At 48.0% G+C, this 27,005-nt stretch overlaps 1 protein-coding gene across 6 annotated transcripts in view; it reads right to left on the minus strand.

Moving 5' to 3' along the window:
* The window catches only part of LOC119976425 (ubl carboxyl-terminal hydrolase 18-like), a 129,597-nt gene that overhangs the window by 26,141 nt on the left and 76,451 nt on the right, over positions 1–27,005 (minus strand). For all 6 annotated transcript variants that reach the window (XM_038816956.1, XM_038816954.1, XM_038816955.1 and 3 more), the window contains 2 exons: positions 9,671–9,766; positions 9,305–9,463 (listed from right to left, as the gene is read on the minus strand). In XM_038816956.1, coding sequence (XP_038672884.1) covers positions 9,305–9,463; positions 9,671–9,766 — 255 coding nt within the window. The remainder of the gene's footprint in view (positions 1–9,304; positions 9,464–9,670; positions 9,767–27,005) is intronic.

Below are 27,005 nucleotides of genomic sequence, written 5' to 3' on the forward strand. Positions count from 1 at the left end.
CGAATCGTCGGGCTGCCAGTGGGGAAGGAGGGATCAGATGCGGGAGCGTATGTGGGGAAGATGTTGCAGGAGATGGTCGGGGCCGATGTGTTTGACAAGCCGCTGGAAGTGGACCGGGCGCACAGTGTGCTCTTACATAAGCCCCAGGGTCATGAGCCCCCGAGGGCCATGGTGGTGAGGCTACATCAAATCATCGACAAGGAGCGTGTCATGAAGTGGGCCAGGCAGACAAAACGGTACATGTGGGACGAATCAGAGATCCGGGTGTACCAAGACTGGGGACCAGAACTCACAAAGAGGAGAGCAAGTTTCAACAAAGTTAAGGTGGCCCTGTTTGAGAAAGACATTAAATTTGGACAGTCATACCTGGCGCGTCTTTGGGTGACCTACGAGAACCGGGAACTGTACTTTAATTATCCAGAAGAGGTGGTTACTTTCATGGAAGACCATGATCTAACTCTTAAATTCTAACTGTGGTGGGCTGAGTTTGAGGGAAAGGATGGAGTGGCGGGGAGGAGAGAAAAATGGTTCTGTTTTGTCTTGTTTAAAACTTCAATCTTTTCATTCTGTGAGTTAAGTTGCGACGTTTGGGAAGAAAAGGGTTTGGGTGTTTGATTTAAAAAAACAATGTTTTCCTCTTTTCTCTCGTCTTGTGTAATTTGATTTTGATTTATTCTCTAACAAAGATGGTTGATTCTTGCATGCATAATTTTGATTAAGCTGCTTGAGGCTTCTTCTATTGCGTTTTATTCTCTTTGAAGGTGATGTGACTGATAAGAATCGGTCAAAGGGGGAGGGATAGAACCTGGCAATCTGGTGCAACAACTTTTAAACTCAAACTGTGGAGGTCTGAGTTTGGGGGAAGGGACAGGATGGCGGGGAGGTGAGAATAATGGTTCTGTGATTTGCTATGTCTTGTTTAAAATTTCGGTATTTCAATTCTGTGAGTTAAGTTGCGATGTTCGGAAAGAAAAGGGCTTTGGTGTTTTATTTATTTTTTCTTTCCTCTCTTCTCGTGTAATTTGATTTTGATTTATTGCTTTATGTACTGGATCACAGAGGGAAGAACTTTTAAGATGCGATGGGGTGTTTTAGTTTCTGCAAGAAGGATGGTTGATTCTTGCATGCATAATTTCGCTTAAGCTGCTTGAAGTTTCTTCTTTTGTGTTGGATTCTGTTTGAAGGTGATGGGACTGATAAGAATCGGTTAAAGGGGGAGGGATTTGCCTTGTTGCCTGCGCGTTGGGGGATGGTATGTTTGCTTTTTGGGATTGTTGTTACTGTGTTGAGTGCTTGTGTTATTGCTAGATGTGATAGAATCTGGCAGTCGGTAAGATTTTTGACGCCAGAGGGTGGGGAGATGCTGAGCCAGCTGGATAGTTAGGTGACTGGAGATGGAGATCAGATGGCGGTCGCCGCCGGGGCGGATCAAGTGAGGTGCGGAACACAGGCTAGGAGCTGGCCTAGGAATGGTCATGGTTGACCGACAGGGGAGGGGGGCAAAAGCCCCTCCAAGCAGACTGGTTAGGTGGAATGTTCGTGGACTGAATGGGCCGGTGAAGAGAGCTCGTGTGTTCGCACACCTGAGACAGTTAAAAGCGGACGTGGCTATGTCACAGGAGACACACTTAAAGCTGGGAGACCAAATTAGATTAAAGAAGGGATGGGTCAGGCAAGAGTTTCATTCAGGACTGGACTTTAAAACAAGAGGGGTGGCTATTCTGATTGATAAAAGGGTGAGAGGCAGATTTATGATTAGCGGGAAGCTAGAGGGAATGACAGTGGTGCTGGTGAATATATATGCCCCAAACTGGGGTGATGTTGCGTTTATCACAAAGGTGCTGGGAAAGATCCCAGACCTTGACTCGCACCGGCTGATCATGAGGAGTGACTTTAATACCGTCCTGGACCCGGGATTGGCCCGGTCGAGTACTAGATCGGGGAAGCTATCAGCAGTGGCAAAGGAACTGCGGGGGTTCATGGAGCGCATGGGAGGGGTGGATCTATGGAGATTTGAGAGACCACGGAGCAGGGAATATTAATTCTACTCCCATGTACATAAAGCATACTCCAGGATAGATTTCTTTGTGCTAAATAAAACCGTCAGCAGGGGTTGAGGACACGGAGTACTCAGCAATTGTCATCTCAGAACGTGCACCACACGGGATAGACCTACGGGCAGACACGGGAATGCCCCAGTGCCCACAGTGGAGACTAGATACAGGGCTGTTAGCGGATGAGGAGATCTGTAAGCGAGTGAGAGAGGCCATTCGGGGGTACATAAAGGTCAATGACATGGGAGAGACTGCAGCTGGGGTGGTCTGGGAGGCACTAAAAGCGGTTATTAGAGGGGAATGTATTTTGATTCGAGTCCACAGGGATAAAACTGAACAGGTGGAGCTGGACAGGTTGGTAGGAGAAATCTTACAGGTGGACAGGAGATATGTGGAGTCTCCGAATGAGGAGCTCCTGAAAAAGCGTCAGAGACTTCAAATGGAGTTTGGGCTTCTTTCCACAGGTAAGGCGGAGGGTCAGCTGAGGAGGGTAAAAGGGGCAATATATGAACATGGGGAGAAAGCTAGCAGGATGCTGGCACATCAGCTGAGGAAGCAGGAGGTAGTGAGGGAAATAGGGAAAATAAAGGATTTGAGGGAAAGACGGTGATGGGCCCGGGGCGGTGAATGAAGTGTTCCGGGAATTTTATAGCCAGCTATTCGAGTCGGAACCCCCGGTTGGGGAGGAGGGCATGAATCAATTCCTGGAAAGGCTAGAGTTTCCGAACGTAAATGAGGAGCTGGTGGAGGCCCTGGGGGGCCCGATTGGGCTTGGGGAGGTGATAGAGGGACTGAGGGCGATGCAATCGGGTAAAGCCCCGGGACCTGACGGATTCCCAGTGGAATTTTATAAGAAGTTCTCTGGGTTACTGGGGCCGCTTCTGGTCAAGGCTTTTAATGAGTCCAAGGAGCTGGGAGTACTCCCCCCAACGTTATCACAGACATCAATTTCTCTCATCCTGAAGCGTGACAAGGATCCGGAGAGCTGTGGATCCTACAGGCCAATCTCCCTCTTGAATGTAGATGCAAAATTGCTCACAAAAATCTTGGGCACGCACATAGAGGATTGTGTTCTGGGGGTAATAGGGGAGGACGAGACGGGATTTGTGAAGGGACGACACCTGACATCCAATATTCGTTGACTCCTAAATGTGATAATGATGCCTGCGGAGGGGCGCGAGGTCGAGGTGGTGGTGGCTATGGACGCAGAAAAGGCCTTTGATCAGGTAGAGTGGAAGTACCTGTGGGATGCCCTGGGAAGGTTTAGGTTCAGACAGGGATTTGCGGATTGGGTCCAGTTGCTTTGTCAGGCACCGGTGGCGAATGTAAGGACCAACTGGGTTCGATCAGAGTATTTTAGTCTGTGCAGGGGGACAAGGCAGGGGTGTCCACTCACCCCACTAGTGTTTGCCCTGGCCATAGAGCCTTTGGCAATGCCGCTGAGGGCATTGAACATTTGGCGGGGGATAGTGAGGGGGCGGCGGAAAACATAGGGTCTCACTCTACACGGACGATTTACTCCTGTATACAACAGACCCCTTGGAGCAAATTGCAGGAATTATGGGAATACTGGAGGAATTTGGCCAGTTCTCAGGTTACAAACTGAATGTGGGCAAGAGTGATCTTGGCAAGGGGGCATGAGAGGAGATTGAGAGGGATGCCGTTCAAAGTGCTGGGAAAGAGTTTTAGGTACCTGGAGATTCAGTTGGCAAGGGACTGGGGTCAGCTTCATAAACTAAATTTGGGCAGGTTGATTGAGCAAATGAAAGGGAACGTCCGTAGGGACGTGCTCCCGCTGTCATTGGCGGTGAGGGTACAGACTGTGAAGATGACAGTCCTCCCAAGATTGCTGTTTGTGTTTCAGTGTCTCCCAGTCTTCATCCACAAGGCATTTTTTAGGAAGATGAACGTGGCAAACTCGGGTTTCATTTGGGCTAGGAAAGCCCCGAGGGTGAAGTAGGTCCTTCTTGAGCGGGGGCGCGGGGCTTGGCCCTTCTGAACTTTATTAATTATTACTGGGCGTTCAATATTTTGATGGTTAGGAAATGGGTAGTGGGGGAGGAATCAGTGTGGGAATGAGTGGAGGCGGCATCTTGCAAGGGCACGAGTCTGAAGGCTCTGTTGATGGCACCTCTACTGTTCTCACCGGCACGGTACTCCTCAAACCCAGTGGTAGTGGCAGCGCTGAGGGTGTTGGGTAATGGAGGCAGCACATGAGATTGGAGAGGGCGTCGGTGTGGTCACTGATTTGTGACAATCACCGGTTTGCTCCGGAGGGGCTGAACGGGGGCTTTAGGAGGTGGCAGCGGGCAGGGATTGAGAGATTTGGGGATCTCTTCATTGAGGAAGGTTTCCCGAGCCTGGAGGAACTAGAAGAGGAGTTTAAGTTGCCGGGTGGGAATGGAATTCGGTACTTGCAGGTGCGGGATTTTGTCTGGAGGCAGGTTCCAAGTTCCCCTTGCCTCCATCTAAGGGGACTACAGGATAAGGTGATGTCTAAAACAGGGGTTGGGAAGGGGAGGGTTCAGAAAAATATAAGGAATTGATGGACTGGGAAAGTGGGAAGGGGTCCCAATTGGGGAGGTGAAGAGGAAGTGGGAGGAAGAGTTGGGAGGGAGTTGGAAGTCGGGCTATGGGAGAAGGCCCCGAGGAGAGTAAATGCATCCTCGTCGAGTGCCAGGCTCAGGCTTATCCAGTTCAACGTGGTCCACAGGACACGTGGCCCAGATGAGTAGGTTTTTTGAGGAGGTTGAGGACAGATGTGGGCAGTGCGGGAGGAGTCTGCCGAATCATGTATATATGTTTTGACCATTGCCGAAGCTGAGGAGATTTTGGCAGGATTCTCAGATGTCATGCCAGTGGTTCTGGAAGGAAAAGTGACTCCGAGTCCAGAGGTGGCAATATTTGGAGTGCCGGAAGATCTGGGGGGGGGAGAGAGAGAGAGAGAGAGAGAGAGAGAGAGAGAGAGAGAGAGAGAGAGAGAGAGAGAGAGAGAGAGAGAGAGAGAGAGACGGGACATTTTGGCCTTTGCCTCCTGGTGGCCCAGAGCCAGATTTTGCTGTACTGGAGGGACTCAGAGCCTGCAAAGTTGGGGCTTTGGGCCAGTGACGTTGCAGGGTTTCCTAGGCTAGAGAAAATTAAGTTCGCATTAAGGAGTTCGCTTGGAGGTGGCAGCTGTTCATCGACTTCTTTAAGGAAAACTGACCGCAGCTTGGGGGGGGGAGGGGGAGGTGGGGTCACGGAGGTAAGAGGGACGCATGGAAGTGAAGGATAAGGGCAGGGAATCTAATATATGGGTAGCTAGGAGTTAGGGCGGGGGGAAATTGGGTATGTTATGGTGGCGTTTTTGCATATGTTGGACCGCTTTGCTGTTTAAAATGCTAAAACTTGAAATGCCTCAATAAAATGTTTTCTGAAAAAAAGGAATTGCAGGGGCAGTTTCACCGGCTGACAAGAAGAAAGGCGGTGGGTCAGCTTCATAGGGTTCGGGATGCCCAGTATGAGTACAGTGAGAAGGCTAGTTAGTTTAGACATCAGTGGGCTGTGTGGGAAATTGTGTAGTTATGGGCAGCATGGGGTGTGGTGGCGCCACCAGAGTGAATTAATGAGGTGGGGGGGGGGGGGGGGGGGGGGGGAGAGAGAGAGAGAGAAGAGAAGTGGCAAGCATTGGAGGAGCCACTGGGATTGCAGAAGATAGTGGAGAAAGTGGGGTCGGTGCAGTCGGAGTGGGCATCGGAACTGGATGGTATCTTGGTCGATTTTTATACAATGTGTCTGGGGGATTTGGCCCCTGAGTATGCTTAAGGAGGCACTGGCCTCAATGTCACAAGCCTCTATTTCTTCGATTCCAAAGAAAGATAAGGATCCATTGGATTGTGAATCATGCAGGCCCATTCGTTGCTAAGTGTTGACATGAAGGTATTGGCCAAGTTGCTGGCAAGGCAACTGAATGGGGCGTGTACTTGAGATGGTATCAGAAGATCAGATGGGGTACTTGAAGGGGGCGGCTGCTGTCGAGTAAAATTAGCAGGCTATTTAACATGGTCATGATCCGCTTGGGTAGCAGGGTGTCGGAGGTGATAGTGTCAATAGATGTGGAGAAGGCCTTTGACTGAGTTGAGTGGCGGTATTTGTTCAAAACCTTGTGGACGTTTTTATTTGGATTGATATATGTTGCATGGATATGCTTACTCTACCCATCCCCACACAGCGAGTGTGCGAACAAATAGAATGGATTCTAAGTACTTTAGGCTGCACGGGGGAACGAGGCGGGGGTGCCCTTTGTCACCACTATTGTTTGCATTGACCATAGAGCCTTTGGCGATTGCACTCTGATTGGCGGAGTAATGTGAGAGGGTTAAGGAGCATTGGGTGTCGTTGTGTGTCAGTGATGTATTGCTGTATGTGGCGGACCCATTGGAGAGTATGGGATAAATTATGAACGTGTAGGAGAAATTCGGGGCCTCCTCTGGGTAAAAATTGAATTTGTGAAAGAGTGAGGTCTTCCAGTGAATGACTTAGGGAGGTGTACGAATCTTGGGCCATTTGGAGAAGCTGTTAGCTCCAGACGTGTGTGGGGAGGGGAAGACCGGGAATATTTATGGGTGGTTGGGAAAGAAAGAGACAGCGTTAGTGGAATGAATCAAGGGAAGGTGGGAAGAAGAGCTGGGTACCGGGCTAGAGTGGGGGATATGGAGTGAAATATTGCACCGGGTTAATACAACGTCCTCATGTGCGAGGCTGGGTCTCATTCAATTCAAGGTGGTGCTGAGGGTACATTTGATGAGGGTCCGGATTATAGAATTTCATAGAATTTACAGTGCAGAAGGAGGCCATTCGGCCCATCGAGTATGCACCTGCTCTTTTGAAAGAGCACCCTACCCAAGCCCACACTTCCACCCTATCCCCATAACCCAGTAACCCCACCCAACACTAAGGGCAATTTAGCATGGCCAATCCACCTAACCTGCACATTTTTGGACTGTGGGAGGAAACCGGAGCACCCGGAGGAAACCCACGCACACACGGGGAGAATGTGCAGACTCCGTACAGACAGTGACCCAAGCCGGGAATCGAACCTGGGACCCTGGAGCTGTGAAGCAATTGTGCTAACCACCATGCTACCGTGCTGCCTGGATGAGGGGGTTCTTCCTTAGGGTGGAGGATCGCTGTGAGAAGTGTGGGTTGGTGGCTGGTGAACCACGCCCATATGTTCTCAGGGGATGAAAAACTGGAGGGCTTTTGGGAAGCGGTGTTCAAGGCTCTGTCGGAGGCGGGGCATGGTTGGGGGATCTGCTCAAAGTTTTGAGCCTGGAGAACGTTAAGTTCGCCCTGCCAAGGTCGGAGGAAGGATTCTATGTGCGGTGTCACCCTTTCCTAGCCATGTTCAAGGATCTGTTTATGGCCAGCAGGTTTAAAGGGGAAAATGTTACAAACTATGTGTACGTGTAATGATTGGCTTTGTGGGTGGTATTTGTAACCCAATCTTTTTGAGTTTGGAATAAAATACATAAAAAAAAAATGTTTCTGTTGAATCGCGCCCAATGTCTTTTAACACAAGGAAATGGCCAAAGCTACAACAGGCATAAGGAAAAGGGAAAAAGGAGGCGGTATCAGTGCAGGAGGGAATCAAAAGAGCGATCAAAGATTAGTGAAAAAATTGTCTTTTAACATTTGGCAGAGGAAGATAGCAAGCTGGACCAACTTTGGAAGAGAGTTCCACGAGTTGGGGTGAAGTTTCTACTGTCAATGGAGAGAAGATGCATTAAAAGCTGAAATGAGAGAAATAAGCATTGTTGAAAGCATTGGGGATGAGGACAACATTTTGAATTTAATGCTTAGGGGGAATGGAGCATTAGGTTAGATCAACAAGGTGATGGATTTGTGGGACTTAGAGTGGAAGCAGTTATGTGTGGCAGGGATTTGAATGAGCTGGAGTTTATGGAAAGTGAGGAAAGCATTTTTGATACATACCGGTGTATTTTCTGAGGCAAGAGAAAATGAAAATATTGTGAGGTGGATGTAAGTGATTTCACTGGTGAGTAGGATATGAGGCTTTAATTGTAGCTGTGGTTTGAATACAATACCATGAGTCCAAATGGACCAATTCAGCTTGAGGTTGGCTGGGGAAGGAATAGACTCAGTGCCAGGGAGTAGAGGTGTTTAGTGGGCGTTTAAAATGTTTTACCAGAAGAAATTGTGACTAATCCAGGATTTTATATTGTCAAAATCTGAGCATGAATTCAGTCAAGGGGTCGAGAAGTAATGGGGGGGGGGGGGGGGGGGGGGCTAGAATTGAGCTCAGTCAGTGTAAATGACAAAGTTTAACCCATGCTTTTGGATAGATCACAGTGATAAATTAAAGGAGGGATTAAAATTAGATTCTTGGAGACTGGAGGTGATTGCAAAAGACACAGAAGGAAAGTCACTGCTGGATAGCTGGGCTTGAATTGTACCATTCCTAAGGCAATGGCCTGGAAGGCAGAAGGTCTGATCATATGTTGGGGGAAGGAGAGCACAATGTCTTCCAGTTGTCATGGTATATCACCAGGGCAGGAGTCTCTGTACCATTGCTCCTCACAAGGCAACCAATTGTGTCACTTAAGTGCCCAATTAATTGCCATGTCATTTTGTCCACATTGTGTCAGATCACCCCACATTGAGAGAAAGCCAGGTAAACTGTGACAACCTCGCAGGAAGTTCCTAGGGTGGGGCTGGAGGGGGTCAAGAGTGCAGATTAGGACTCCTTTATGACTGCTTCATTTCCCACAGAAGGGTTGTCCTGGAGGCATGGCCTCCCCCACAGCTACAGTACCACCTCTTGAGGTTAACTCTGCCCCACTGATTGCTGGGGCCTGCCTGGCTCTTAAAAATAAATGTAACTTGTCTTTGAGAATGCCTCATTCCTCCTGCAGCATCAGCAATGGGCATGTGTATGATGGGTCTACAGATGCTGCAATGCTGCTGTCTCTGAGTGGGGCGGCAGCTCTGGGAAGTGGGTCTCCATTCTCAGATAGTTCCCGATCTTGGCAACAGCGTTTAATTGACCACCATTGATGAAAAGTCCAAGGGTCCTGCCAAAGGCTCATGCAAAGTTGGATCCAGCTTGTCCTCCCTGCAACGGTACTTCTTAACTGGAAACAATTGAGCCCATTGACCGTATTTGGATAGCTAAAGATAGAAGGGCAGTCGTTCAGAGCTGGACACTGGAAGAAAAGCAGTGGAAAACACACTTCTGCATAATGACGCACCTTTTGGCTGTGATGTATGCCAATGAAACTTTCAAGATCTAAGTCTTCTTGAAACTTCATTAGATCATAGTTTTTGACTACTGTCCCCCATCTTGGATCCAAGTCAAAGCGTTTCAGTTGCAGGCACAGTATTTGTGGACAAGAAAGCAACCTGCAATACTGTGAAAGAAAACGTAATTAGCAGATAATAAAAAAAGTAGCATTTAAAGAATTTTCATGCTGTACTGAATATCATAGAATTATAACAAACATACTAATACCACATCTAGTTGCAAGTTATATGGCACATTATTGCAAATACCATATTAACTGTTTGACACAAGAATGATAAATTTCCCAAATCTGATTTGGTCAGTCAGCATCTACCTGTGTTGTTGCTGTCTTTTCCCCACACTTGTCACAGTGGCACTTGTTATCATCATCTAAGAGTTGGTGTTTAAAGAAGCCATGCAGGGAATTTACCTGGATAAATATAAACATTTCAATGTTAAAACACAAAAAATAATATTGTGTACTTATTTTGGGTGGGAATTAAAGAAACCTAGGACGGCATTTAACAAGCCCGTTAGCTGTTGTCACAAATCCCCTAATGGTCTTAAAATGTCACAGGAGGCCCAAAATGAGATTTACACTGGCGAGATTTCTAATCATGATGTTCCTGCGCCCTCCCCGATGACACAATCAGGTTCATACCCAAGAAGGGCGCAAATGTGATTTGCATAAATGTGAACACATTATAATGTACTCAGCGAGGTTAATGTTGCATCTTCACGGTAGCACAGTGGTTAGCACTGCTGTCTCACAGCTCCAGGGACCCGGGTTCAATTCCGGCCTCGGGTGACTGTCTGTGTGGAGTTTGCACTTTCTCCTCGTGTCTGCTTGGGTTTCCTCCGGGTGCTTCGCTTTCCTCCCACAATCCGAAGATGTGCAGATTAGGTGGATTGGCCATGCTAAATTGTCCCTTAGTGTCCAAAAAGTTAGGTGGGGTTACTGAGTTACGGGGATAGGGTGGAGGTGTGGGCTTAAGTAGGGTGCTCTTTCCAAGAGCCGGTGCAGACTCAATGGGCTGAATGGTTTCCTTCTGCACTGTAGGGGTTCTATGATCTTCAGACCTCATTGTAACTTCCCACCCACCAGGTGTGATGTCACATGGGCTTTCTCCTCGTGTCTGCTTGGGTTTCCTCCGGGTGCTCCGCTTTCCTCCCACAATCCGAAGATGTGGAGATTAGGTGGATTGGCCATGCTAAATTGTCCCTTAGTGTCCAAAAAGTTAGGTGGGGTTACTGAGTTACGGGGATAGTGTGGAGGTGTGGGCTTAAGTAGGGTGCTCTTTCCAAGAGCCGGTGCAGACTCAATGGGCCGAATGGTTTCCTTCTGCACTGTAGGGGTTCTATGATCTTCAGGCCTCATTGTAACGTACCACCCACCAGGTGTGATGTCACATGGGCACAAATTAAGACTGTTTTTAGAAAATAAGAGCCAAGTACCATGGCCTCCAAGAGGGAGGAAAGTGGTGAGCACCACTGACTCCACCTCGTAACAATGAGTCCAAGGGGATAGGCCCTGCTGCCCAGCTCTGGGCAGTATTTCGAGAGTGTTGGGGACAGTATTGATGGCTTCTGGGATGGCAGCGTGGCTGGTGTGTGTTATCCTGAAGCCTGGCACCTGCTGCCTGTGTCATTTAAAATGTTTTTAGAGCACTGTGTAGGTCTGCTGCCTGTGTTGTTCGTAAAGTTTAAAAATAAATGTTTTAATTCAAATTTTTCATTTTATATGATACAAAATAACAAGAAAATACAAACACGTGACATTATTACAAATGTAAAGAACTGGAAGGGTTAATTTATGTCCAAATCAACCACTGGAGGGAGCTACGTGTAGAACGATATAAGGCATTGATGCCAAGCCTTGTGGATGAGGTTGAGGAGAAAGGAAAAATAGTGTGAATGAGAGAAGATCATAGTTAATGTGACAGTGTAGAGATTAGTGGTCGATGAGTGTAGATTGTCTGTTTATTATCAACTGTTTGTTATATGGGAGTAAGTGTCGAATCCAATTAAGTAGTGTTAATAAATCTATAGCTTTGTTCGATATAAAAGCTATTTGTGGTCTTTGTGAACACTACGCCAATCATCCTAGAATTAGCAACACAAAGAGCACCATAACACATACATACTTAAAACAAACCCTCATACAACCCAACTACACCCCCCCCTCCTCCCTTTCTCCCCCCCTCCCCCTCAACAGCTGACGGTGACCAATTCCTTGAAATAAACAATAAACGTTGGCCACCTTCGGTAAAACTCCTTGCTTGCTCCCCTCATGGTATACTTGACTTTTTTGAGTTATAGGTACTTCATCCAGCCACACCGAGGTACTAGGTGGAAATGGCTACCTCCACCCCAACAGTACTCGCCTCCGAGCAATCAGCATGGTGAAGACCAGGACATCGGCCCCCACGCTCCTCTGCAGCCCTGACATGTCTGACACCCCGAATATGGCCACTATAGGACAGGACTCAAGCTCAATTTTTAGAATCGTCGACATGGTGCTGAAGGAGACCCAGAAATCCACAAGTTTGTGACAAGAACAGAACATGTGTGTGTGGTTAGCCGGATCTCCTGATCAGCGTTCGTATATGTCCTCCACCCCGATGAAGAAGCAACTCATTCTGGACCTGGTACAATGTGCGCTAAAAACGACATTAAGTTTAAGACCTCACTCCATACCTCGACATTTAAAATGAGCTCCAAATCCTCCCTCCACTTGGCCTTAGCCCCCTCCACTGACACTGAATCCTCAGACATTATCCGGCCATAAATACCAGAACTGTTCCCTTTTTTCCGACCCTATGAGTGAAAGAACCCTCTATATTACTGATGTAGGTGGCGCCATGGGAATGTCGGGGAAATCCGTTTTGCAAAGTTGGCAATTTGAGATATCTAAATAAATCTGATCCCTAGAGCCCAAACTTTTCCTTCAATTCCTCAAGACTGGCAAACCATCTCTCCAAGGAACCGATCACCCACTCTTTCCAGCCCTTCCCTTCCCGTCCACGAACGTGGCATCCAATCTCGCCGGCTCGAACAGATGGTTGGCACAAATGTGAGCCAGCTTTGACAATGACCCCAACTTAAAATGTTGTTGAATTTGTCTCCATTTCTTCAGAGTGGAAAAAACCACCGGACTCGACGAATACTTTGTCAGTGAGACTGGGAAGAGGCCGTTGTCAATGCCCCCAGACCAGACCCCCTACACGACCTCGATTTCATTTACACCCACATGGCTCCTGGATCACGACACCAACCAAACACCTTCTCCACATTAGCTGCCCAGTAGTAGAATATCAGGTTCGGCAGCACCAAGCCCCATGACTGTCTTTTCCTTTGGATGCAATCAACTTCTCGACCATCAGAGGGAGGCACGGTGGCGCAGTGGTTAGCACACCTGCCTCACAGCACTGAGGACCCAGTTGAATCCCAGCCTCAGGTCACTATCTGTGTGGAGTTTGTACATTCTCCCCATGTCTGCATGGGTCTAACCCCCACAATCCAAAGGTGTGCAGGGTAGGTGGATTAGCCACACTAAAATTGCCCCTTAATTGGAAAAAAAAAAGAATTGGGTACTCAATTTATTTTTAAAAACTTTTCGACCCTCGCAAAAAAGGATTTAGGAAGGAAAACCGGCAGACACTGGAACAGAAACAAAAACCGTGGCTAATGTTCACCTTGATCGACTGGACCCTGCCCGCCATGGACAGGGGAAGGTTAACCCAGCTTTGCAGATTGGTCTTGGCTCTATGCACCAATCTAGTGTAATTCAGATTACAAAGTTGCGCCCAATCCCGAGCAATTTGAATCCCCAAATACCCCATGGAACCCGCCTTGCGAAACGGTAGCACCCTAGATTGGCTCCCCTCCCAGAGAGATTCACAAGAAAACACTCACTCTTTTCCAAGTTACTTTGTATCCTGAAAAGGAGCCAAAGCACCTCAATAGTTCCATTATATCACCCATGGTGGGGACCGGGTCCTTGACGTATAGTAAAAGGTCAGCATACAGTAACATATACAGGGACACCCTAGGCTCCAACACGCCCCTCATTATCCCTCTCCACTTACCCGAAGCTCTCAAAATGCTGGCCAAAGGCTTTACCTTTGGATCGGGCCCAACCAAGGGAGAAAGCACCACATTTAGCAATCGCTGCACATTAGACAATTGCTGGCCTTTGGCAAAACCTGTCTGACCTTTCCCAAGAACCTAAGGAAACATGGTTTAAACCTCAGTGTTAACATCTTGGCCAGTAGCTTGGCATCCATGTTGAGTAATGAAATAGGGCAGTACGACCCACATTCCACAAGGTCCTCATCGTTTTTTAAATTAAAAGTAAAATTGATGCCTGCATCAGCGTCTCCTGCAGGGAACCCCTTGTTACAGAGTCCTCAAACATCCCCACTAATAATGGCACCAGATGTCCAGCAAACTTCTTGTAGAACTCCACCGGGGACCCATCAGGTCCTCGACCTTCCGTGTTTGCATCCGCTCTATCGCTGCCAAGACCTCCTTCATGCCCAACGGCTCCTCCAGCCCCTCATGCTCTTCCTCGCCCACCTCAGGGAACTCTACGCCCTCCAAAACCTCTGACATACCTGACCTCCCCATCAGCGGCTCCGACCTATAAAGGTTCTTACAGAGAATTTCAAATGCTCCATTAACTTTGTCCTGAGGGGACACCTGCCTGCCACCTGAGTCTCTGACTGGATAATCTCCTGGGAAGCCAACTGGCAAGCCAAGAGACAGCTGGCCTCCCCCCCCCCCCCCCCCCCCCCGCCATATTCATACATAACCCCCCCTTGATGCCACAGTTGCCAGACTTTTTCTTGCTTGCCAGGAGCTCTGGGGTTGGGTCATTCGAATACCTGCGGTCTACTTCCAGAATGTCATCCATCAAGTTTTGCTGTTCTTCTCTCGCCTCCCTATCTGTATGTGCTTTGTGCGATATGATCTCCCCTCTAATCACTGCTTTCAGGGCCTCCCATAGAACAGAGGGCGAGACTGACCCATTCCCATTAAGCCCCAGGTAATCATCTGTTAGTCTTGATATCTGTCCACAGAACCCCATGTCCGTCAATAACCCCACATCCAGCCTCCATGCCAGGCGCTGAACTGAACCTACCTCGAATACCAAATCTACTCGATGTGGAGCGTGGTCTGAAATGACTATTGCCAAGCCCTCAGCTTTCCTCACCCCAGGCAGAAGCGACCTTCCCATCAGTAAAAACTTATCCTCGAGTATACTTTACGGATTGGAGAGAAAAACAAAATTCCTTACCCCCAGGGTGCTTTAGGGATGGGTAAAAAAGGCTGGCCTAACGAGCGACGACCACATCAAGTAAATGAATAAATAAATAAAATAAACTGCCACTGATCTGCTCCCCCCTTCTCCATAAACGCAATAACATCTTTGCCACTCCTGAAGGAGCCAACGTCTTTGGCTTAGGCCGATCAAATTTAGGGTTCAAACCACAATTAAAATCTCCCCCAAAATCAACTTGTCCTCCAAATCCAGTATTGCGGCCAGCAATCTGCTCATGTTACATCATCCCAATTCAGGGTGAATACATTCACGAGCACCACCAACTTACCTAACATTCTAACTTATCGCAGAACATTTAGAAAACAGTGGCAGGATGGATTTATGAAGGGAAATCATGCTTGACAAATCTACTGGAATTATTCAAGGATATAACTAGCAGAGTTCACAAGGGGGAGCCAGTGGATGTGGTATATCTGGATTTTCAGAAGGCTTTTGACAAAGTCCCGCATAAGAGATAAGTGTGTAAAATTAATGCACATGGGATTAGGGGTAGGATATTAAGATGGATAGAAAGCTGGTTGGCAGACAGGAAACAAAGAGTTGGAATTAACAGGTCTTTTTCAAATTGGCAGGCAGTGAATAGTGGGGTACCACAGGGATCGCTACTAGGACCCCAGCTATTCACAATATATATCAATGATTTAGATGAGGGAACAAAATGTAATATCTCCATATTTGTAGATGACACCAAGTTGGGTGGGAGGATGAGCTGCGAGGAGGATGCAGAGATCCTTCAGTGTAATTTGGACAAGTTGAGTGAGTGGGCAAATCAATGGCAGATGCAGTATAATTTGAAGAAATGCGAGATTGTCCACTTTGGTAGCAAAAATGAGAAGGCAGACTCTTATATGAATGGCCATAAATTAGGAGAGGGGAATATGCAACGTACACCAGTCACTGAAGGTAAGCATGCAGGAGATGGTGTGGTATTGTCACTGGACTAGTAATCTAAAGACCCAGGATAATGATCTGGGGATTCAGGTTCAAATCCCACCATGGCAGCTGGTGGCATTTAAACTCAGTAAAATATCTGGAATTAAAAGTCGAATGATTTTTGTAAAAACGCATCTGGTTCACGAGGGTGGCACACTAGCACAGTGATTAGCACTGTTGCTTCAAGGGCGGCATGTGACACAGTGGCTAGCACTGAGACTGCGCCGCTAAGGACCCGGGTTCGAATCCCGGACCTGGGTCATTGTCCATGTGGAATTTCCACATTCTCCCTGTATCTGCGTGGGTTTCACCCCCACAACCCAAAGATGTGCAGGTTAGGTGGATTGGCCACGCTAAATTGCTCCTTAATTGGAGAAAACAATTATTGGTTACTCTAAATTTATTTTTAAAAAGCACTGCTGCCTCATAGCATCAGGGACTGGGTTCAATTCCAGCCTTGGGTGACTGTCTATGTGGAGCTTGCCCTTTCTCCCAGTGTCTGCATGGGTGTTCCTGTTTCCTCCCACAATCCAAACATATGTAGATTAGATGGATTTGCCATGGTAAATTACCCCTTAGAGTCCAAAAGGTTAGGTGGAGTTACGGGGATAGGGCGGTGACGTGGGCCTAGATAGGGTGCTCTTCCCAAGGATTGGTGCAGACTTGATGAGTCGAACAGCCTCCTTCTGCACTGTAGAGATTCTATTCTATTGTATTCTATTCTAATGTCCTCTAGGGAAAGAAATCTGTCATCCTATTACCTGGTGTGGCCAACATAAGAACATAAGAACTGGAAGCAGGAGTAGGCCATCTGGCCCCTCAAGCCTGCTCCGCCATTCAATGAGATCATGGCTGATCTTTTGTGGATTCAGCTCCACTTTCCGGCCCGAACACCATAACCCTTAATCCCTTTATTCGTCACAAAACTATCTATCTTTATCTTAAAAACATTTAATGAAGGAGCGTCAACTGCTTCACTGGGCAAGGAATTTCATAGATTCACAACCCTTTGGGTGAAGAAGTTCCTCCTAAACTCAATCCTAAATCTACCTCCCCTTATTTTGCGGCTATGCCCCCTAGTTCTGCTTTCACCCGCCAGTGGAAACAATCTGCCCACATCTATCCTATCTATTCCCTTCATAACTTTATATGTTTCTGTAAGATCCTCCCTCATCCTCCTAAATCCCAACGAATACAGTCCAAGTCTACTCAACCTCTCCTCATAATCCAACCCCCTCAACTCTGGGATAAACCAAGTGAATCTCCTCTGCACACCCTCCAGCGCCAGTACATCCTTTCTCAGGTAAGGAGACCAAACTGAACACAATACTCCAGGTGTGGCCTCACTAACACCTTATACAATTGCAGCATAACCTCCCTAGTCTTAAACTCCATCCCTCCAGCAATGAAGGACAAAACTCCATTTGCCTTCTTAATCACCTGTTGCACCTGTAAACCAACTTTTTGCGACTCATGCACTGGCACACCCAGGTCTCACTGCACAGCAGCATGTTTTAATATATTATCATTTAAATAATAATCCCGTTTGCTGTTATTCCTACCAAAATGGATAACCTCACATTTGTCAACATTGTATTCCATCTGCCAGACCCTAGCCCATTCACTTAACCTATCCAAATCCCTCTGCAGACTTCCAGTATCCTCTCCACTTTTTGCTTTACCTCTCATCTTAGTGTCGTCTACAAACTTGGACACATTGCACTTGGTCCCCAACTCCAAGCCATCTGTGTAAATTGTGAACAATTGTGGGCCCAACATTGATCCCTGAGGGGCACCACTAGCTACTGATTGCCAACCAGAGAAACACCCATTAATCCCCACTCTTTGCTTTCTATTAATTAACCAATCTTCTATCCATGCTACTTCTTTACCCTTAATGCCATGCATCTTTATCTTATCCAGCAACCTTTTGTGTGGCACCTTGTCAAAAGCTTTTTGGAAATCCAGATATACCACATCCATTGGATCCCCGTTATCTACCGCACTGGTAATGTCCTCAAAAAATTCCACTAAATTAGTTCGGCATGACCTGCCCTCTATGAACCCATGCTGCGTCTGCCCAATGGGACAATTTCCATCCAGATGTCTCGCTATTTCTTCCTTGATGATAGATTCCAGCATCTTCCCTACTTCCGAAGTTAAGCTAACTGACCTATAATTACCCACTTTCTGCCTCCCTCCTTTTTTAAACAGTGGTGTCATGTTTGCTAATTGCCAATCCACCGGGACCACCCCAGAGTCTAGTTAATTTTGGTAAATTATCACTAGTGCATTTGCAATTTCCCTAGCCATCTCTTTTAGCACTCTGGGATGCATTCCATCAGGGCCAGGAGACGTGTCTACCTTTAGCCCCATTAGCTTGTCCATCACTACCTCCTTAGTGATTACAATCATCTCAAGGTCCTCAACTGTCATAGCCTCATTTCCGTATGTCACTGGCATGTTATTTGTGTCTTCCACTGTGAAGACCGACCCAAAAAATCTGTTTAGTTCCTCAGCCATTTCCTCATCTCCCATTATTAAATCTCCCTTCTTATCCTCTGAAGGACCAATATTTACCTTAGCCACTCTTTTTTGTTTAATATATTTGTAGAAACTTTTCCTATCTGTTTTTATAATTTGAGCAAGTTTAGTCTCATAATCTATCTTACTGTTCTTTATAGCTTTTTTAGTAGCTAAAGATTTCCCAGTTCTCGACTCCCACTTATCTTTGCTTTATCCTTCAATTTGATACTTATTTCCTTAGATATCCATGGTCGATTTTCCCTCTTTCTACCGCCCTTCCTTTTTGTTGGTATAAACCTTTGCTGAGCACTGTGAAAAATCGCTTGGAAGGTTAGAACATAGAACATAGAACAGTACAGCACAGAACAGGCCCTTCGGCCCTCGATGTTGTGCCGAACCATGATCACCCTACTCAAACCCACGTATCCACCCTATACCCGTAACCCAATAACCCCCCCCCCCCCCCCCTTAACCTTACTTTTTAGGACACTACGGGCAATTTAGCATGGCCAATCCACCTAACCCGCACATCTTTGGACTGTGGGAGGAAACTGGAGCACCCGGAGGAAACCCACGCACACACGGGGAGGACATGCAGACTCCGCACAGACAGTGACCCAGCCGGGAATCTGTAGCCATGCTGGCCACGCAAAATGGACACTGAGCCAAAGTAAAATGGAAGACAGAAGGAAAAGCCTGTGTAATGAGAGCAGACAGTCTGCTCTCAACTAATTAGCATTTTGCAAGCAGCAAACCAGTTTCTGGCCAGGTGCAAGATCTCCAAGCCAAAGGTGTTAATGGCAAAGCGCTTAGCATTCTGATGAGGCAGCCCAGATCCAGGCACGAACAATGGCAACATTTCCATCTCAATGTAACACTTAATTGGTTGAGCAGACAGGATGGCACCAAAGTAACGAATATCGAAACCACCCCCCCAACACCGAGGAAGACCCTCGCATTGGAGGATTTCGAAGGTAACCGTTTGGAAACGCTCCAATCGGTACCGAAAGGTAGAGCCCGCCCAGAAGGGGGCAAGGTCATTAGAGAGGGGTATAAAGGCAAATTCCCCACATAGCCCGGTCTGTTAAACCCGTGCTCCGGCTCTGACTGACATCTTGCATCCTGACTCCAGCCGTTGAGCACCAGCCGCCGAAACCGTAAGTTCAACGCTCGCTACGCGATCCAAGCCCACTAGACCCCCAGTACCAGAACGCTTGCTGAAGGCTGCAGTACAAGACCAGGACGAAGGCCTCGTTCTCTGACCTTGCCTGTTCCTGTTAGATAAGTATTCTGATCGCTTAAGTTTAGTTATAGCTTAGTCTCTTAGTGTGTGCATGAGTATTTATTATAACTGTATAATAAATATTGATCGTTTGAACCTTACTAATCGGTGTATCGTCTTTATTACTTTGAACTTGACCTTGGAATACTTGTGACGGTGTCTATACGGCACCTGGCGACTCCAGAGCTGAATAAATACATAGAACAGAGCCTAGTAGTGTTAAGCACACGTCGAATACGGAGGCGTGTTAATACACTCCAATAAACGCGTTTTACAACCACAGTAAAACGTGCAACATTTAGTGGCGACATCCGCCGGGACCCTGTTGTAAGTGGAAACACCACAGTGTCCAGGACCCTGAAATTTGAATTAGAACTCCAAATTGCAGAGAAAGAAAGAGATCACAAGTATTCAAGGTGTTCAAAATAATAAGCGTAATTCGGAAGCGTGTTTAGTGCATGCGTACTAACAGGGCTGTAAGGTAAAACTGAAAGCTTTTTGTTGCGACAAACTTTCGGCAGTTTTGTGAACGGAACATAGCATAAGCCGTACCCGTTTCGTGAGACACAACCCCAGCACCCCCTGTTCCAAATTTAAAAAGAGAGTCAGAGGAAATGGCCATGCAGGCAATGGAACGTCTGATGGACCCAGAAAAGTTTGTGGTCGCAGCGACCAGCAGCAGTAGCAGAGTAGGCCAGTGTCCCACGTGGGAGCTGGAACTCCGCAAATATTTACAAGGAAAGGGATGGCCCCTTTGGAAAGAGTTTTGTGCAAATGAGGAGACAGGTCCCGGGAGTATAGGTCATACTTGGTGGGAGAACCTCTCTCAAATACACAAAAAGAACCTAGGTAAAGCACGCAAGCCGATGGCGATTGTGTCCTGTTTGGCACAGTTGCGAGGCGCAGAGGAGGTCATCAGGACGCTCCGGACAGATTTAGAAGAGAGGAATAGGATGAGTAAGGTCAATGTCAGGGACATTGAGAAAGAGAATGTGGATCTAAAAGGGAAGTTGGCAGAGAAGGATAGAGAGGTGGATGATGCCAAGAGGGCTCACCAGTCTTGTCTAGCGCATCTGAGCTGTTCCCACACCCAGTATGAGAAAGCCTATCAGGACGTGCAACGTGCCGTTCTGATAAGACAGGAATCAGAAAAGCAGGTGGAGGCATTGCAGAGGCAATGTTCTGATCTCAAAGCAGCTTTGAGAGCACTCCATGCTGCAACGACCGAACAAAGACAAAGCACAGTTGACCACGCGAAATGCAGGAAACAGATTGCGGAATTGCAATCTCTGCTTTCGGTGCAGAATGGCTTCCAAAGCACCTTTGGAGCACAGTTAGATGGGGAAGATGCCCCAGATTGGCAGGAATTAAGTGAGACAGCGCAGCGTTATGTTCAGGGAACATGTGCGCCAGCAGCTCAGCAGAAACGACAGGCACCCCAACCCCCCCACAGCTCAGACCATAACCGCACCCATGAATCCCGTAACCACGCAGAGAAAAGCCGAATCAGAAGGCGCCCCAGACATAACCTACACCACCCCTTTAACAGTAACCCAGCTAAGGGACGCGTGTGAAAAGATCACTCCGTTCCTCCCCACCGCAGACCCCCACCAGTTTTTCGCTAAAGTAAAGCAGCAGGCTACCATGTACGGCCTGGATGAGAGAGAGCAGGTTAAGCTCACAGTTCTGAGCTTAGACCAGAGTGTAGTAGCAGCCCTCCCCGACTCACAGAACGTGGCAGGAGGCAGCCTAGAGGAGATGCACACCGCCATTTTAGATGCCATAGGGTACAATAGAGGTGACCCAGTAGAAGGATTGAATAAGTGCAGACAGAAAAGATCCGAACACCCCACAGCATTCGCAGGAAGGCTGTGGATTCATTTCAGCGCAGTTTTTGGACAGTTAGATAGAGCGCATTTAACCCGCGAAAACATGGTTAAATGGACGCGCACATTAATCTCCCACGCAACAGAAGCAGGACAGAGCGCTTGCAACAGCTATGACCCCTCAGAAGAGGCCCATAACGAGAAATGGGTCCTGAAAAGGTTGTCCCGCGCTTGGGAGCAATCGCTTCAGGGAAAAAGCAAGGTTAGATCCCCAGAAGAGGCTCAGGCTGCTGCAGATATCCAAGCAGTCAGAGAGCACCAGAAGCCCGCATGGGTAAATGAAGGCAAGAGCAGCCCACAACAGAAAGGACAGGAATGCTATAACTGTGGACAGTTAGGGCATTGGGCTAAAGAGTGCCAAGCACCCCAGCGATCACAGAGAGGCCAGCAGACAGGCACTCTGAACCGCAGTAAGGCAAAACCGATCCATAATGTTACAGTACAGTCAGGACCCACCAATGTGGACGAGACGGACTGACGGTGTCCGGGCTCCCCCACTTGGGTCTGTGACACACTATGGGACTCATCAGGGAGACCCGTAGTCACAGCAAGAGTAAAAGGGAAGCCCATAGAATTACTCTGGGACACAGGAGGATCCCGCACCACCATTAACTCCACAACCATGGCACACTCAGACACGTGGCCGACCACATCCACCATTACACTTAGCGGGTTCACCGGACACTCGCAGCAGGGACACATTACAGCACCCGTAGCGATCCAGCTAGGGAACATTAGCACAAGGCACCCCGTAGTTCTAGTAAATCTTCCCCGGACAGCAGAACACATCCTGGGGATAGATTTTATGAACACACACAGCTTATCGTTCGACCCAGTGAACCAGTGTGTCTGGCGAATGGCAAGAGCAGACAGAGCACCAGCCACCCTCACAGTAGGAGACTACGCTAATCGGATTAGCGCAGTGGGAGAGTACTCATTCGACCTGACTACACTCGACACCGACAGACAAATTAAGGCCCTACTGAACAAACACAGGACAGCATTTGCAAGTCACCGTCATGACTGTGGCAGAATGACTGGACAAGTTCATGTTACCGGACAGGACCCCCGACCGCAAAAGCAATATAGATTTCCCCTCGAGGCAGAGGTGGAAATAGGAAAGGTTATAGGTAGCTTGTTGGACCAAGGTGTACTGAGAACGGTAGCCTCCACCAACAATGCCCCTATTTGGCCAGTGAGGAAGCCCGATGGATCATGGCGTCTGACCATCGATTATCGGGAACTCAATAAAGTAACCCCCGCAGTAGCCCCAACGGTAGCTACTAGTCCCGAGACCATGCTCAAGCAGGGTCTCAACGCCAAGTACTTCACGGTATTGGATATCAGTAACGGATTCTGGTCCATACCATTGGCAAAAGCGTGCCAATACAAATTCGCATTCACTTTTAAAACTCAGCAGTACACGTGGACATGCCTCCCACAAGGATTCCACAATTCACCCTCCATTTTCCACCGACAGCTGGCAAGTGGATTAGAGAAATTTTCTCGACCCGAATGTCTGGTACAGTATGTAGACGACCTACTACTGCAGACAGACACAAAGGCAGAGCACATTTCGCTTCTGGCCGAACTCCTGGAACTATTGACTGAAATTGGATGTAAAGTTAACCCGAAAAAGGCCCAGATTTTGGAAAGTAAAGTGATGTATTTGGGTACAGCCATCACGCACGGCAAACGCGAGATCGAATTCAAAAGAATTGATTCGATTGTCAAATTGCCCCTTCCCCAAAATGTATCAGCCCTCCGGTCGTTTTTAGGACTGGTTGGCTACTGTCGGAACCACATAGACGGATTCGCGACAAAAGCCGCCCCACTTTCAGACCTCCTTAAGAAAGGAGCCCCCTGGGAATGGCTTCCGCAGCATACAGAGGCTGTGGAGGAGTTAAAACGAGCCCTTAGTGCAGCACCCGCGCTGCTAGTCCCAGACCCACTTTCCCCTTTCGCAATCGAGGTAGCGAGCACCGATCTGACCCTCTCGGCCGTGTTGCTTCAGGAACGGCACGAGCAGCTAAGACCAGTGGCTTATGCCTCCCGACTGTTAGACCCAGTAGAACAAGGATTTTCAGCCTGTGAGAGGCACCTCCTTGCTGTCTTCTGGGCAGTACAGTACTTTTCATACATAACCGGACTAAACCCCATCACCATTCTAACCGAACACACACCCACACAGCTACTACTAGACGGTCGACTGAAGGACGGTTCAGTTAGCCAGATTAGGGCAGCTAGGTGGACCCTACTTCTACAAGGACGGGACATTACAGTAAAACGGACCCGCACACACACATATTTAGCAGACAACCTCCAATACCCAGGACAGCCCCATGACTGTGAAATTGTAGCTCCCCTGCATAACACAGGACCCTTTTTAGCAAAAACACCCCCCAAGAAGATAGGGAACCCGAAACAAAGCCCCCAGCCCACAGACACGTGTGGACCCTTGAGGATTTATGTAGACGGTTCCTCCACAGTTTTAAATGGTGAGCGTATCACTGGATGCGGCATCTATGTAGAGGACGCGCAGGGGCGCGCTCTCGAAGAGATAGCTCTTAAGTTACCAGGTCACTTAGGCGCGCAGGCAGCAGAGCTCGCGGCCATAGCGTATATAGTGGACCACCCCGCTTCTTTCCCCAGCCCAGCAGACATATATTCAGACAGCTTATATGTCTGCAATAGTCTAACAGATTTTCTGCCCCTGTGGAGGACACGAGGTTTTGTCTCCGCAGACGGAAGACCCCTTCCATCAGCCCCTCTACTCCAGCATATTCTAGACAAAGCGAAGGTCAGGACCTTCGGGATAATAAAAGTTCGCAGCCACCATAGGTCATCACCCCCTGGGAATGTAAAAGCCGACGCATTGGCTAAGGCAGGTTCCAGGAGAGGACACTTATGGACCCCCCCAGCTAGCGCACCAGCTAGCGCCCCTGTGAGCGCAGTACGAGTCTCACAAACAGAGGTTAAAGATCTCGCAGCAGCACAGAAACAGGATGGAGACCTCAGGGAGGTTTTCAAGGGAAACTTTGTGCCTGCGTACGAGCACTTTAAACACGCGCTGACCACACATGAGGGTGTGATCATTAAGGACCAACTTTATGTGGTCCCGAAGCAGGACAGGAATCAGATGATTGCCTTGTTCCATGACGGACACGGGCATCAGGGAATTGATTCAACCACGAGGCACCTCAGGCAACTCTGTTGGTGGCCTAATCTCAGGACAGATGTAACACACTATATAGAGAATTGCCTGATTTGTGCTCAGAATAACCCGGAGCGGTATTCTAAGAAAGCACAACTTCGGCATACACGCCCAGTTAACGGCCCTTGGACAAACCTCCAGATCGATTTTATAGGTCCATTGCCCCCTTGTCGGAATGGCTATAAATACGTTCTGGTGGTCATCGACACCTTTACCAAATGGGTAGAGGCATTCCCCTCTAGAACAAATACAGCAAAGACAGCTGCAAAGATCCTGACCCACCACATCTTCACGAGATGGGGTTTACCCTGAAGTATTGATTCGGACCAGGGATCTCACTTTACAGGACGGGTCATGAGGAACGTCCTGACAATATTTGGAATAAAACAAAATTTTCATATTGCGTATCATCCACAGTCCAGCGGGATTGTGGAGCGCATGAATCGGACCCTAAAAACGACCCTCAGGAAAATGGTTCAACAGAACAATTCCACATGGGATTCAGTGCTCCCATTTGCACTTATGTTCATAAGGAACACTGTCTCCACATCTACAGGATACACACCACATACACTCATGACCGGACGCCCTATGAAAGGTACAGAATTCCTTTGAGGACTGGACATGACTAGCCCCGAAGTGACGGCCCTCACCCACGAAAAGGCAGTTAAAGATCTAGTTGAGACTGTGAGGTCTGCACAGCTCGCAGCCGCAGTCCAGCTAGGGAAACGCCGACAGCAACGCACTGCCTGTTTCAATAAGACCGTACACACCACAGAATTCCAGGTTGGGCAACAGGTAATGTTATCTGTTTACAACCCCAGCAGTTTTTTGGCTCCAAAATATTCTGGCCCATACTCAATTTCGGACAAAATTAGCCCCTCCGTTTACAGGATAAAGTATCCTAATGGGAAGACCGTGTGGTTTCATATTAACCAGCTTAAGGCGTATGGAACACAGTCTAACCATGCTCATCATGTACTGCTGGATGCAGCAGAACACTTCACCCCGCCCACCAGAAACACTTTTCCACCATCCCCCTCACAGACCAGTTCATCCACGGACTCGCCCACGACTCCGCCCACATACCACGACAGACCACGCCCCGACACGCCCACAAGCTGCCACAGCAGAGACAGCAGGACTGACACTGACTCGGAAGACAGCGACAGCACACAGCCATACAGCCCGCACTGCACCACCTACGACCCCGACTCCAGTGACCCCATGGAAGTCACTTACCTTAAAAACCCAGAACCACCACCCGACCCCGACTACCCCGACAACACACTTGACACAACACTATGGCACAGGGACAATTCATACAGACTTGTCCGCAATGACGAGAGTGACCCCCGGTCACACAATTCGAAAATAGCATGCCTGATCCACACAAGGGTGTGGGATCCGGGAGAGCAGGACGACGCAATGTCTGAATCCCGACACGGCAACCCCTTTGTGACCCTGTTCACAGAGACAGAGGAAAAGTGAGGTGTCCAGATGATGTAAAATAGGAATCGTCTGAGGGAAACGATGTCCTTTCTGATGGAACCTGCACGTATGTTTGTCTTCGTTTTATGTTTGTTTTGTTTTCAGGATTGCAAATTGTTCAGCTGGAGGATGGACATCTTCTTTTCAGCTGAAAAGATTGTGACCACCTCACATACACGTTAGTTTGTCCGCAGATACTTCTGAGAACTTCAGTTGTATCCTCTGGTGAACCGACACGGTTCACGACTTGTTCCCTGTTTTCAGAAAGGAGCATCTTGGCTCCATTGTTTTTAGGTGCCCCTCTATTCGGTGAATAGAGGCTGCAAGTCACGGTAAACACATTCGTACCCGTTTACTCCAGGTTACTCAGGCAGTGGACAAACGGCACTGAGGACCCGCCCTGTCTGAGAACCAAACCTTGGTCAGCCAAGCTCGGGTATGGCACAGCACGCCCTACCCGGGGATCCCATCCAACTCGTACCCGTAGCGGCCCATACGCAACTCATTCGGACGTTTCTTTCAAAATTTGTTTTCATTTTTCGTTAGGCAGCCCTTAGGCCGCCATCCCACATGCTATTTACATCCAGGAACATTCGGATGGTAAACTAGCAAAGCCTGCGAGACGGCTCGCAGAAGGAAGGATTGTTAGGTGTATGCTGGTCTTTAAATTCGCTTTTTGAAAAAAAAAATGAGGGGAGTCACAGGGTGTGACTTAGCCAGTCATTTAATGGGTCAATTGGGTTTTGAAAGACAGATGCACTAACAAGTGAAGGTCTTAAACTGTGTATTGACAGATACTGTGCTTGATCCCATAGTTTTCGAAGGACGAGACAGGGATCGAAGCCAGGATTGTCAATACCGGAGGAAGAAGGAAGAGAAAGAAGAAGAACAGCAAAATGATGGAAGCCCACCTATTGTTTCTAAATGTCATATGTGTATATGTGTGGAAACACGACACGTTCCCCCCACAAACCCCACCGTAAATGTTTCAAT

This window comes from Scyliorhinus canicula, chromosome 13 (genome assembly GCF_902713615.1).
Source record: "Scyliorhinus canicula chromosome 13, sScyCan1.1, whole genome shotgun sequence".
Classification (NCBI taxonomy): Eukaryota; Metazoa; Chordata; class Chondrichthyes; order Carcharhiniformes; family Scyliorhinidae; genus Scyliorhinus; species Scyliorhinus canicula.